The sequence below is a fragment of the Coregonus clupeaformis genome, chromosome 12 (assembly GCF_020615455.1).
Source record: "Coregonus clupeaformis isolate EN_2021a chromosome 12, ASM2061545v1, whole genome shotgun sequence".
In the NCBI taxonomy this organism is placed as follows: Eukaryota; Metazoa; Chordata; class Actinopteri; order Salmoniformes; family Salmonidae; genus Coregonus; species Coregonus clupeaformis.
This window is the reverse complement of record NC_059203.1, coordinates 22,847,543-22,862,361: the sequence shown is the minus strand read 5'-3', so window position 1 is coordinate 22,862,361 and position 14,819 is coordinate 22,847,543. Positions and strand designations below refer to the sequence as shown.

Here is a 14,819-nt window from a genome sequence, read left to right as displayed (position 1 = left end):
TCACTGAGGCCACATCAAAAAGCACCTTTGGATGAGATTTGGTATTTCCATTTTCAACAAGGTGTTGACCAGGCCAATTAGCAACAATAAAAAAATGGGCCTGCTCAAATGTGTTCCGTCCTCATAGCTTATGGCTCACCTCTACTACTGGGAAGCAGAGAGGATGGCTTTTATACTGTTGGTTAAAGAAGAATGTTCTTAAGTGTCTCTTCGGAGTGTTTTTGAAGCAAGAAAAAGGGAGATCTTGTTTTTTGCATATTGCAGGGTAGTGCAGGTTTATTTGTAGGCCTATGTGCAAAGAAACTGCGATGCTATGGCATTTTTATGAGATTCGTTAGTTTGAAAGATATCACTTCTGATACCAACGTAGTGACACCAAGTTAGATTGTAATTGCATTTATCTGGGAACAAACTTGTGGTCCATAAAGTTATAAACATTAAAAAGGCTATAAAGGTTAGCACACTACAAGCTCACACAAGTTATTGGCGCATATCTTTTTATACTGAACACAAATATAAATGCAACTTGCAACAATTTCAAATATTTTACTGAGTTACCGTTCACATGAGGAAAATAGTCAATTGAAATAAATTCATTAGGCCCTAATCTAGGGATTTCACATAACTGGGAATACATATATGCATTTATTGGTCACAGATAACTTTTAAAAAACAAGCCTCACAATGGGCCTCAGGATCTCGTCACGGTATTTTTGTGCATTCAAATAGCCACCGCCATCATCGGGGCAAACCGCTCGTCCACACGACGCCATACACATGGTCTGTGGTTCTGAGGCCAGGTGAGCCAGACAGTATCCATTTAAATGTGAAATGTCCTGGCAGTTGAGTCCGAAAAAGCATTGATTATAAAAAAGAAATGAAGTGCTAAGACTCTGTGCTATGGACACTTGATAACATACTAAAATCTATTGCTACAGTGTTATGCACATGAATGGGTGGCTTTCGACCATCCAATTTTAATCTTCTTCAATATCGTCAATTACATATTAATGCGTGAGAGATTGAATAACCCACCAAGCTGGCTGCATTCACCAACACAACCTCTAACATTCTATTACCTGGACTGGCTGAGTTTGTGAGGCGAAGCGAACCTTTAAGTGATATACCTCTCACACAAAACTGAGGGTTGGGAGAGTATGAAGGCTCTCATTTCATTTCTGAGATGGAGCAGGCTGATGGAATTTCCTGTGCTATTCAATCAGAAGATGGAACACTGTGGAGTCCTTGGAACAAAGTAGTGCCAGTAATTGAGTTGGTTCCATTGGAGAGAGTGGCAGTTTGGGTGGGAGGCTTACTCGTTCTCTCTCTAGCTCCCCTTCTCTTTCTCCCCCTCTCTTTCTTTTCGTAAGCAGGCATCCACATTTTCCTCCAAGAAGACTCACATCTAGACCCTGTCCAAAAGGGGAGCAATAATGTGTTTCAGATACAGTTATTTCATTATTGTTGGTGATTGGATGTGCACAGTACAGTATATGTGTCGTGAATGAAGACAATATTTGTTTTTTTTTATTGTTTGTGCATCGACTTGGCTAATGAATAGGAGTCGTGTGGGTCATGTGATAGCCTACACAAACCTATTCTAGAACTTCAATTTCCATGGTTACCATGGTTATACTTGTAGCAGATGCAGATAAAAGATGCATCTACACAGCAAAAGCAACAAGAAAGCCTATAGGGAATTATAGTGCATTCGGAAAGACCCCTTGACTTTTTCCACATACTTTGCTCTGTTCATCTTTCCCTCGATCCTGACTAATCTCCCTGTCCCTGCTGCTGAAAAACATCCCCACAGCATGATGCTGCCACCACCATGCTTCACCGTAAGGATGGTGCCAGGTTTCCTCCAGACGTGACGCTTGGAATTTATGCCAAAGCGTTCAATCTTGGTTTCATCAGACAGAGAATCTTGTTTCTCATGGTCTGAGCATCCTTTAGGTGTGTTTTGGCAAACCCAAGCGGGCTCTCGTGCCTTTTACTGAGGAGTGGCTTCTGTCTGGCCACTCTACCATTAAGGCCTGATTGGTGGAGTGCTGCAGAGATGGTTGTCCTTCTGGAAGGTTCTCCCATCTCCACAGAGGAACTCTGGAGCTCTGTCAGAGTGACCATGGGGTTCTTGGTCACCTCCCTGACCAAGGCCCTTCTCCCCCGATTGCTCAGTTTGGCCAGGCGGCCAGCTCTAGGAAGAGTCTTGGTGGTTCCTAACTTCTTCCTTTTAAGAATGATGGAGGCCAATGTGTTCTTGGGGACCTTCAATGCTGCAGAATGTTGGTACCCTTCCCCAGATCTGTGCCTTGACACAATCCTGTCTTGGAGCTCTAAGGACAATTCCTTTGATCTCATGGCTTGGTTTTTGCTCTGAGATGCATTGTCAACCGTGGGACCTTATAAATCAATTGAATTTACCACAGGTGGACTCCAATCAAGTTGTAGAAACATCTCAAGGATGATCAATGGAAACAGGATGCACTTGACCTCAATTTCGAGTCTCATAGCAAAGGGTCTGAATACTTATGTAAATAAGGTATTTCTGTTTTATATATTTGCAAACATTTCTAAAAACCTGTTTTTGCTTTGTTTTTATGGGGTATTGATGAGGGGGAAAAAATATTTTATAAATTTTAGAATAAGGCTGTAAAGTAACAAAATGTGGAAAAAGGGAGGGGGTCTGAATACTTTCCGAATGCACTGTATGGGCGTCTCATTACTTTTCTTCCCCTCCTCTCACAGTGACTCCTGCATCTCTCTCTCTCTCTCTCTCTCTCGCTCTCTCTCTCTCTCCTACACTCCTCTCTCTCGCTCTCTCTCTCCTACACTCCAACCTCTCTCTCTCTCTCTACACACCACCCTCTCTCTCTCTCTCTCTCTACACCCCACCCTGTCTCTCTCCTACACTCCACCCTTTCTCTGTCTCTCTCTTTCTACCTCTCTACCCTTCCCGTTTTCTATGTTCTCTCAAGGATGGCTGCTTTGCCAATCGTCTCCTGTTTGCATGTTGCTGCTGTGGCATCCTGTGACTAAATCAAGGTGACAACCAGAGCAGGCACTGCCAGCCAGTGCTCATAAACTTGAAATGACACACTTGAAAATGGGATTTTCTGCCTCCCTGACAAGCCTTGTTGGTAACTACTCCAGAAAAAATGAGCTTTGTGTGTTGCTTTGCTAAATTGAGATAGGAAAGTCCAGGAGACGACTTAACATTCAATTATTTTCAAATATTATTTTTTACTTTTAAGTTTTAAAACTACAAGGGGACCAGTATCGACCTCAGGCTAGTATATTCAATTCTGTGCAGTGACTAAGCTGGTTGTGTCCCATAACCTATTGGTGGAACAAGAGATTGTTTCCTAACACAAAACCTGCAAAGCCATCCAAGAAATGAATATTTCCACCATGTTTATAAGATTGATTGAATGTATTTTTGGAAAAGATTGTATTCAAATCTAAGAGGCAACGCATATAAATGCAATCTTCATGTAAGTTGGCATTCGCTTTGTTAAATATAGTGTAACGGAAATACAGAGCTGTGGAGTACGAGCTAGTGAGAGCAAAGACGGAAAATAAATTAGCACCTTCAGTTGTTTCCATGGCATCAAGACTTGACATTTACAGTATATGAGCATCTACTCATTTTGTGTTAATAGCTATCATGTTTTTTTAAACTCTACCTATAGACTACAGCTTGGTTGAGGTCTCAAATCCCAACTTTTTCATCAGAGGTATAATGTAGTACATTTAGAATAAAGTGTTTCATGTCACACCAAGATACTGTATGCTGGGTAGTGGGTATACGCTGAACCAGAAGAAGTTCAAGATTTGTGTTCCATAGTAAGAGGCCCTGCACGATCCAACTAGACTGACTGTACGGTATACGGCTCTAGGCTACTTACAGGCGGCAGGTAGCCTAGAGGTTAAAAGCGTTGGGCCAGTAACTGAAAGGCCTTGAGCAAGGCACTTAACCCTAATTGCTCCTGTCAGTCGCTCTGGATAAGAGCATCTTCTAAATTACTAAAATGTAACTGTGAACTGAATTTATATGGCTGAAGTACAAAATAACCGTAACATTTAGGTGATTTAACTGAAATTGAATCAACAAATGTCCTTGATTCAACAATCTTGAAATATAATGACTTGGTAGAGTAGATTCTTGGTCAAGAGATTTATAAATGTATTTCATCAACATTATTGAGATTGGCATATAGAATACTCATATTCAAATAGGTAGTTATTTTGAATTATGTGACTCATAATATAGTCATCATTATGCAAGAATAATAGTGTAGTAATGGCTTCATCATGCTTTTTCAGTTCATTGGCTCATAATCTTCCTTTACAGAGAATAGGAGGGGAAATTACTTTCCGAATGAAACCAAATGTCATTATAAATGTTTACTAAATAACAATTGCCAGAGCGCTCAAATGATATCTACAGGGAAACTTGAAATCGAAACTAGTGATTGCATTGTTTCTGACACAAACTGAAAATTGGATGTAATATTGGTTTCAAATGAGCTGGAATGCTAATGACTTTGTCGTATTGAGTAAAGTCAGGGATGACGGTATGCTTGGTTGCATGCAAAGTAGTACGAGTGATGTGTTGGGACACAGAGAGTCATAGAGACTATGGCCAGAAGTGCACAGTAAGAATAAACTATAAAACCTACCTCCCCTTTCACGGTTGGGATTCACTTTAAATATTTTTGAGACGCAGTGGCTTAAACGTCTGCGATGTACACTACATGACCAAAAGTAAGTGGACACCTGTTCGTCAAACATCTCATTCCAAAATCATTAATATGGAGTTGGTCCCCCTTTTGCTGCTATAACAGCCTCCACTCTTCTGGGAAAGCTTTCCACTAGATGTTGGAACATTGCTGTGGGGACTTGCTTCCATTCAGCCAAAAGAGCATTAGCGAGGTCGGGCACTGATGTTGGGCGATTAGGCCTGGCTCACAGTGAGTGTTCCAATTCATCCCAAAGGTGTTCGATGGGGTTGAGGTCAGGGCTCTGTGCAGGCAAGTCAAGTTCTTCCACACCGGTCTCGACAAATCATTTCTGTATGGACCTCGCTTTCTGCACAGGGGCATTGTCATTTTGAAAGAAGAAAGGGCCTTCCCCAAACTGTTGCCAAAACGTTGGAAGCACAGAATCGTCATTGTATGCCGTAGCGTTAAGATTTCCCTTCACTGGAACTAAGGGGCCTAGCCCAGACCATGAAAAACAGCCCCAGACCATTATTTATCCTACACCAAACTTTACAGTTGGCACTATGCATTTGGGCAGGTAGTGTTCTCCTGGCATCCACCAAACCCAGATTTGTCCGTAGAAAGAGAGAAAGCGTTTCCACTGCTCCAGAGTCCAATCGCGGCTAGCTTTACACCACACCAGCCGACGCTTGGCATTGCGCATGATGATCTTAGGCTTGTGTGCGGCTGCTTGGCCGTGGAACTAACTTCACGACGCTCCCGACGAACAGTGCTTGTGCTGACGTTGTTTCCAGAGGCAGTTTGGAACTCGGTAGTGAATGTTGCAACCGAGGACAGACAATTTTTACGCTCTTCAGCACTCTGCGGTCCCGTTCTGTGAGCTTGTGTGGCCTACCACTTCGTGGCTGAACCGTTGTTGCTCCTTGACGTTTCCACTTCACAATAACAGAGAGGTCTGTCCCCAAACAACTTGAGCTCCTACTTCTAAAAATCCACCTTTCCAGAAATAAGTCTCTCACTGTTGCCGCTTGCTACAGACCCCCCTCAGCCCCCAGCTGTGCCCAGGACACCATATGTGAATTGATTGGCCCCATCTAATAATAATAATAATGTAATAATAATAATAATAATAATAATATGCCATTTAGCAGACGCTTTTATCCAAAGCGTCTGCTTTGTGCGCATATCCTCAGAGTTCGTACTGCTTGGTGACCTAAACTGGGATATGTTTAACACCCCGGCCATCCTACAATCCAAACTAGATGCCCTCAATCTCACACAAATTATCAAGGAACCTACCAGGTACAACCCTAAATCCTTAAACATGGGCACCCTCATAGATATCATCCTGACTAACTTACCCTCTAAATACACCTCCGCTGTCTTCAACCAGGATCTCAGCGATCACTGCCTTATCGTCCACGGTCAAATGACCATCCCTCATCACTGTCAAACGCTCCCTAAAACACTTTAGCGAGCAGGCCTTCCTAATTGACCTGGCCCAGGTATCCTGGATGGATATCGATATCGTTCCGTCAGTAGAGGATGCCTGGTTGTTCTTTAAAAGTGCTTTCCTCTCAATCTTAAATAAGCATGCCCCATTCAAAACAACAGATATAGCCCCTGGTTCTCCTCAGACTTGACTGCCCTTGACCAGCACAAAAACATCCTGTGGCGTACTGCATTAGCATCGAAAAGCCCCCGCGATATGCAACTTTTCAGGGAAGTTAGGAACCAATATACACAAGCAGTTTGAAAAAGCTAGCCTTTGCTTTCATAACAGAAATTTGCATCCTGTAGCACTAACTCCAAAAAGTTTTGGGACACTGTAAAGTCCATGGAGAATAAGAGCACCTCCTCCCAGCTGCCCACTGCACTGAGGCTAGGAAACACTATCACCACCGATAAATCTACAATAATCGAGAATTTCAAAAAGCATTTTGCTACGGCTGGCCATGCTTTCCACCTGGCTACCACTACCCCGGCCACCAGCTCCGCTGCAACTTGCCCATGCCCCCACCCCCCACTTCTCCTTCATACAAATTCAGACAGCGGATGTTCTGAAAGAGCTGCAAAATCTGGACCCCTACAAATCATCTGGGCTAGACAATCTGGACCCTTTCTTTCTAAAATTAGCAGCCGAAATGTCGCAACCCCTTTTACTAGCCTGTTCAAGCTCTCTTTCGTAAAGTCTGAGATGCCCAGAGATTGGATAGCTGCCGCGGTCATCCCCCTCTTCAATGGGGGTGGCACTCTAGATCCAAACTGTTACAGACCTATATCCATCCTGCCCTGCTTTTCGAAAGTTTTTGAAAGCCAAGTTAACAAACAGATCACCGACCATTTCGAATCCCACCGTACCTTCTCCGCTATGCAATCCGGTTTCCGAGCTGGTCATGGGTGCACCTCAGCCACGCTCAAGGTCCTAAACGATATTATAACCGCAATCGATAATAGACAGTACTGTGCAGCCGTCTTCATCGACCTGGCCAAGGCTTTCAAATCTGTCAACCACCGCATTCTTATTGGCAGACTAAATAGCCTTGGTTTCTCAAATGACTGCCTCGCCTGGTTCACCAACTACTTCTCAGATAGAGTTCAATGTGTCAAATCGGAGGGCCTGTTGTGTGGACCTATGGCAGTTTCTATGGGGGTGCCACTGGGTTCAATTCTCGGGCCGACTCTTTTCTCTGTGTATATCAATGATGTCGCTCTTGCTGCTGGTGACTCTCAGATCCACCTCTACGCAGACGACACCATTTTGTATACATCTGGCCCTTCATTGGACACTGTGTTAACAAACCTCCAAACGAGCTTCAATGCCATACAACACTCCTTCCGTAGCCTCCAACTGCTCTTAAACACAAGTAAAACTAAATGCATACTCTTCAATCGAACGCTGCTGGCACCCGCCCACCCGACTAGAATCACTACTCTCGGTGGGTCTGACCTAGAATATGTGGACAACTACAAATGCCTAGGTGTCTGGTTAGACTGTAAGCTATCCTTCCAGACTCACATTAAGCATCTCCAATCCAAAGTTAAATCTAGAATTGGCTTCCTATTTCGCAACAAAGCCTCCTTCACTCATGCTGCCAAACATGCCCTCGTTAAACTGACTATCCTACCGATCCTTGACTTCGGCGATGTCATTTACAAAATAGCCTCCAACACTCTACTCAGCAAATTGGATGTAGTCTATCACAGTGCCATCCGTTTTGTCACCAAGCCCCATATACAGTACTACCCACCACTGTGACCTGTACGCTCTTGTTGGCTGGTCCTCACTACATATTCGTCGCCAAACCCACTGGCTCCAGGTCATCTATACATTTTGCTAGGCAAATCCCTGCCTTATCTTAGCTCATTGGTCACCATAGCAACACCCACCCGTAGTATGCGCTCCAGCAGGTATATCTCACTGGTCATCCCCAAAGCCAACACACCCTCCTTTGGCCGCCATTCCTTCCAGTTCTCTGCTGCCAATGACTGGAACGAACTGCAAAAATCTCTGAAACTGGAGACTCTTATCTCCCTCACTAAATTTAAGCATCAGTTGTCAGACCACCTTACTGATCACTGCACCTGTACACAGCCCATCTGAAATTAGCCCACCCAACTACCTCATCCCCATATTGTTATTTATTTTGCTCATTTGCACCCCAGTATCTCTATTTGCACATAATCTCTTGCACATTTATCATTCCAGTGTTAATACTAAATTGTAATTATTTTACACTATGGCCTATTTATTGCCTTACCTCCATAACTTGCTACATTTGCACACACTATATATATATTTTCTGTTGTATTTTTGACTTTATGTTTTGTTTAGCCCATTTGTAACTCTGTGTTGTTGTTTTTTTATCGCACTGCTTTGCTTTATCTTGGCCATGTTGCAGTTGTAAATGAGAACTTGTTCTCAACTGGTTTATCTGGTTAAATAAAGGTTAAAAAAAAAAAAAAACCTGAGCAGCTCTAGAAGGGCAGAAATTTGATGAACTGACTTCTTGGAAAGGTGGCATCCTATGACGGTGCCACGTTGAAAGTCACTGAGCTCTTCAGTAAGGGCATTCTAATGCCAATATTTGTCTATGGAGATTGCATGGCTGTGTGCTCGATTTTATACAACTCTCAGCAACGGGTGTGGCTGAAATACCCAAATCCACTAGTTTAAAGGGGTGTCCACATACATTTGTATATACTGTACCAGTCAAAACTTTGGACACACCTACTCATTCAAGGGTTTTTCTTTATTTTTTAAAACTATTTTCTACAATGTAGAATAATACTGAAGATATTATGAAATAACACATATGGAATCATGTGTTGGTACGGCAGTTAGCTTAGTGGGTAAGAGGGTTGTGCCAGTAACCAAAAGGTCGCTGGTTCTAATCCCTGAGCCGACTAGGTGAAAAATCTGTCGAAGTGCCCTTAAGCAAGGCACTTAACCCTAGTCGCTCTGGATAAGAGCGTCTGCTAAATGACTAAAATGTAATGTAGTAGCCAAAAAAGTGTTAAACAAATCAAAATATATTTTACGTTTGAGATTCTTCAAATTAGACACCCTTTGCCTTGATGACAGCTTTGCACACTCTTGGCATTCTCTCAACCAGCTTCATGAAGTAGTCACCTGGAATGCATTTCAATTAACAGGTGTGCCTTGTTAAAAGTTAATTTGTGGAATTTCTTTCCTTCTTAATGCGTTTGAGCCAATCAGTTGTGTTGTAACAGGGTAGGGTTGGTATAGAGAAGATAGCCCTATTTGGTAAAAGACCAAGTACATATTATGGCATGAACAGCTCAAATAAGCAAATAGAAACGACAGACCATCATTACTTTAAGACATGATAGTCAGTCAATCAAGTACTTTGAACGTTTCTTCAAGTGCAGTCGCAAAAACCATCAAGCGCTATGATGAAACTGGCTCTCATGAGGACCACCACAGGAAAGGAAGAGTCAGAGATTCCTCTGCTGCAGAGGATAAGTTTATTAGAGTTACCAGCCTCAGAAATTACAGCCCAAATAAATGCTTCACAGAGTTCAAGTAACAGACACATCTCAACATCAACTGTTCAGAGGAGACTGCATGAATCAGGCCTTCATGGTCGAATTGCTGCAAAGAAACCACTACTAAAGGACACCAATAAGAAGCAGAGACTTGCTTGGGCCAAGAAAACTGAGCAATGGACATTAGACCGGTGGAAATCTGTCCTTTGGTCTGATGAGTCCAAATTTGAGATTTTTGGTTCCAACCGCCGTGTCTTTGTGAGACGCAGAGTAAGTGAACGGATGATCTCCACATGTGTGGTTCCCACTGTGAAGCATGCAGGAGGAGGTGTGATGGTGTGGGGGTGCTTTGCTGGTGACACTGTCTGTGATTTATTTAGAAAGGCACACTTAACCAGCATGGCTACCACAGCATTTGTAGTGATACGCCATCCCATCTGGTTTGGGCTTAGTGGGACTATCATTTATTTTTCAACAGGACAATGACCCAAAACACCTCCAGGCTGTGTAAGGTCTATTTGACCAAGAAGGAGAGTGATGGAGTGCTGCATCAGATGACCTGGCCTCCACAATCACCCGACCTCAAACCAATTGAGATGGTTTGGGATGAGTTGGACCACAGAGTGAATGAAAAGCAGCCAACAAGTGCTCAGCATATGTGGGAACTCCTTCAAGACTGTTGGAAAAGCATTCCAGGTGAAGCTGGTTGAGAGAATGCCAAGAGTTTGCAAAGCTGTCATCAAGGCAAAGGGTGGCTACTTTGAAGATCCTCAAATATAAAATATATTTTGATTTGTTTAACACTTTTTTTGGTTACTACATGATTCCATATGTGTTATTTCATTATTTTTGATGCCTTCACTATTATTCGACAATGTAGAAAATAGTTTTTTTAAAAATAAGAAAAACCCTTGAATGAGTAGGTGTGTCCAAACGTGTTACTGGTCCTGTATAGTGTATATTTAAGTACCAATGAATGTGATAGTCTGAAGCAGTTTGGGAACTGGGTCGACCATAGCATGGCTTACACATACAGTGCAGCATAAAGTATGATGGAAAACTGTGCTGTAAAATGACATTTTAGGGAAAGCCAGCTGTGCTAGCTCCTTGTCGATTTGGAAAGTACCCAGGCTCCTCATCCAGAAACATAAAGAGCTAAATAAGAGCTAAATACATCTCTATGACTGTAGGCTGGTGATCATCAACTCCTAGACCCCTCTGTAGTTGGAGGCCTTCTTCACATTCACCTTGTATTTCTTTCAAAACCCAGATTCATTCATTTTTCAGGCTAGATTAAAGCCCTGTCAAAACTGGATATGATTTGAGAATACACTGATTATTTCATATTCCATCTTGAAAGTTTTATGAATTATTCAAGGACACCCGAAAAATAGGCAGCCAAAGTAATGTTCATTTGCAGTTCCTTTAATATAGTTGGCACATAGCTGTATTTTTTTCCGGAGTTGTCTCTAACTGAAATGACACAGTGAGGATTGAGAGGTGGATTGAGTTGGATTATGAGGTGGGAAGGTGTAGGAGTGCTTGCTAATGTCCTGGAGAGATGGCCTGCTGTCTATTTTTTTTATCTCAAATGAACAGATCAGAGTTCTGCTGATGGAGTGCTGACGGACTAGCTGACTGACTGACTGACTAGCTGGGAGATATTCAGGTACAGCTGGATTTGCTTTAAGTGATCTTCCAAATTCTGCTTGCATACAAATATTCCGTTCTGCTTTTTCTTTTGCCTATCTAAAAGCACAGGCTGAATTTAGGATCCGCTTATTTATTGCATACATACATTTGCACATTTCTTGATAAATTATGGATTGGAAGAGTGGCCTATGTTCCTTGCATTGCATTTTCTCATAAATACTAAACTGTCATTATTTGCATGGTTTCCACCCACCTAACCTCTGATGTTTGCAGTCGTTACCCAGAAATGACTTCAGACCACTACAGTGATTGAAGCTTCTATATGAAACAGTTTATCCTAGCCGCCCTACAGAGGAGCAATAGTTGTTTCGTATGCAGACCGAGGTACCACATTCCAATTGAGGCATCACACGGCGCCCTCTCAAATCCCTAATCCGTTTGGTTCATCACGACCGAGCAGGGATGTGCTCCTCATAACAAATATGTGATTAAAGGCCGCACAACATCTCGGAATTGTATTCCGCGTCACACCGTCGCAAACTCACAATTTTAATTACAGCCAGTCACTTTACCATTCTCCCAGCTGTCAACGGCAGGTATGTTATCGTTTTGTTTACATAGCCACTGTGATTGTAGCTAGTACGTCTTCATTCCCTTTGGAGGCTTATCTCAACGATTGTTTTCGGGTAAGTCTATCTGCAGGCTATTGTTCCTTTGACGGCTACTGTGCTTTGTGCATATCTACTGTACATGGAGATGTGCTCTATATCTTACTCATTGTGTATTTCACCCAGTGTCCCCGTGTGTACAGCCTGAGACGGCCAGACAGATCTGTTTCTTCTCTAACCTGTGACAACCTTTACACAAAAAGCCTCTCTGGTATAGGATGAGCATACCTCTCTTTTACAAATGAGGGAATATAACATATTCTGACAATGATCAAATAGGAATAGGGAACGTGTACATTTTAATTTATTATACATGCATTGGTTACATCATGTCAGTGTAGAAAGTATTCAATAAAAGTAATTCATACATGGCACCTGTGACAGCACTGAAGCGGGCTCTTTTTAAGGTACTATATTGGCTCATCTCAAGAGCATGATGAAGTCATCCTCTTGAGTGGGACTGATTGCATTTCGCTTTCTCCTCTCTCTATATATATATATATTTATCTTTCTGACTGATACATCAATGGTCTGAGACAGCTTTGTAATGTTAATGTTTGCCCTGTGAAACTGATAGTCCCTTCCAACTCCTCCACCATTAAAGGCTGCATGGCTTCATATCCATCCCTGTTTTTACAATACTTGTTTCCCTTTGAAGGCTGTAAAGGATCACTGTGACAAACAATTCAAATCCCCTCTTATGATACGGCATGCCACACAGACACACCTTCTGCTTTAAGGGTTAAATAAAAAATGTAATACAAATTGTGTTTGCACTAGGGAGAGCTCCGATAGGAGGACAAAAAGGTAATGAGTTATGCAGTCCAGGTGGACATTTAGTGCCCCGACTGCACTTTTTATAGGCAAGGCTTTAAAAAGTATCGCTGGCTGCTGAAGGCTCGGTGGAGCTTAATCCCGCCTCACCTTTCCTATGATGTCACCCTGTGGAATTTATGACCCTTTACTTTGTTTAATAGGCCTCGGCAGGCTCTTTGCTTTACCTCATATCTCCCTTTGACCTTGGCTGGGCTGACACAGAAGGGGAGGAGGCACAGTGAATAGGTGAATAGGTGTGCAATTGTGGGGAGCCAAGGGTGTGTTGTCAAGCAACTTGTACATTTTTTATGGTACACAGTTCTTAATTTTGGTTGAGTGATTGAATTGTGGTATTATGCTTGTATTTTTGCCTACACAACCCATGAAAAGCATTGTCAGTCCTTTTTGGTCTTTGCATGTGTAAAAGCAACCTTTCTCCTTGTGGATATTCTGTCAGTAGCACATCGTATGTGAGTTTCTCTCCAGCTCACCATGGTTGTCCCAGTTGGCTTGCATGCATCACCTATTCAGCCCTAAAGCTCAATCGATTCCCTCTCCATCTCATGTGTTTATGCTCCCCGTATCGTTAGTTAGCACTGTCCCTCAATCCACTTCTCTGTTTCAACCCCTCTTTCTCTCACCACCTCTCCACATCAATCTCTATTCTCCAGCTCTATTTCCCTCTTGCTTCATCCCTCCGTCTCTCTCTTTCTTTCTCCCCTCTCTATCCACAGCTCTCTGGTTAGAGTGATGTTTTAGTGCAGCAGAGGTTTATTTCCTACAGTTTCATTGCTGCTATATTCCCCATCTTCCTTACGTCTCTGTCCCCATATCTTTCTTTGCTTTTTACCTCTGTCCCCATATCTTCTTTGCTTTTTACCTCTCTGTCCCCATATCTTTCTTTGCTTTTTACCTCTCTGTCCCCATATCTTCTTTGCTTTTTGCTGGTAATAAGCATATTAGACATTTTTCTTCCATCCAAAATTGTGTGTGAATCATAATAATACAAAGTTAAATTATAATTGCAATGATGTCAGAATATAATTTAAATATGTTACTTCTAATAAGACTTCCAGAAGGCTCTGAAAACAACTTAGATGTGCAACTAATGAAAAGCGATTACACAGGGTGACTATATTTCAAGGACGTGTGCGCAGAGATTCAGTCATTTATGTCCGACTATCATTTCAAATGATCCAAAGCCAAGTGTGTGGTTCCTCACCTGAGTGCTCATAGATTTCTCTCCCCCATCTGTGTGAAATAGACAAAGTGACACTAACAGAAAAGGGCTTGATAATTTACAGACAGACAAAAGGACAGTCCTCACCAAAGTTGTTTCATTATCGAAGGATTGGCGGGAAATATTGAAATGATTGAAACCCAAATATGTGGAGATGGGGGATGTTCTCAAATTAAAGCTTAATTAATAAAGGCAGAGGCTGCGGATCTGTAGGTAACCACCCCAACCCACCCTGTGTCACGCCCTGGCTCTGGGGACTCTTATATGTTGAGCCAGGGTGTGGATTTTTTATGTGTTATTTTCTATGTTTTGTTCTAGTTTGTGTATTTCTATGTTGGCCAGGGTGGTTCCCAATCAGAGGCAGCTGTAGCTTGTTGTCTCTGATTGGGGACCATACTTAGGCAGCCTGTTTGGCACTGTTTATTATGGGATCTTGTTCCGGAAGGTTTGTGTTCAACCCAGGACTTCACGTATCGTTTGTTTTGTTGTTTTGGTTCGTGTTGTGTGCTGCAATAAAAGAATGTACGCATATCACGCTGCGCCCTGGTCCGTGTCTAATAACGATCGTGACAGAAGATCCCACCATAAAAGGACCAAGCAGCGTGCCAAGCAGGAGGAGTTGGCGATGTCCCAGGTGGGCGAATGGTGGTCTTGGGAGGACATATTCGCGGGCAGAGGGCCCTGGGCAAAGGTACAGGCCCTGGCAAG

The 14,819-nt window shown here is 42.6% G+C and overlaps 1 protein-coding gene across 1 annotated transcript in view; it reads left to right on the top strand.

Annotated features, from left to right (window-relative positions):
- The window catches only part of LOC121578441 (CD209 antigen-like protein E), a 37,861-nt gene extending 25,621 nt beyond the window's left edge, over nt 1-12,240 (top strand). Inside the window, exon 3 of the mRNA XM_045224104.1 lies at nt 12,182-12,240. Coding sequence (XP_045080039.1) covers nt 12,182-12,240 — 59 coding nt within the window. The remainder of the gene's footprint in view (nt 1-12,181) is intronic.
- Nucleotides 12,241-14,819: the final 2,579 nt, after the last annotated feature.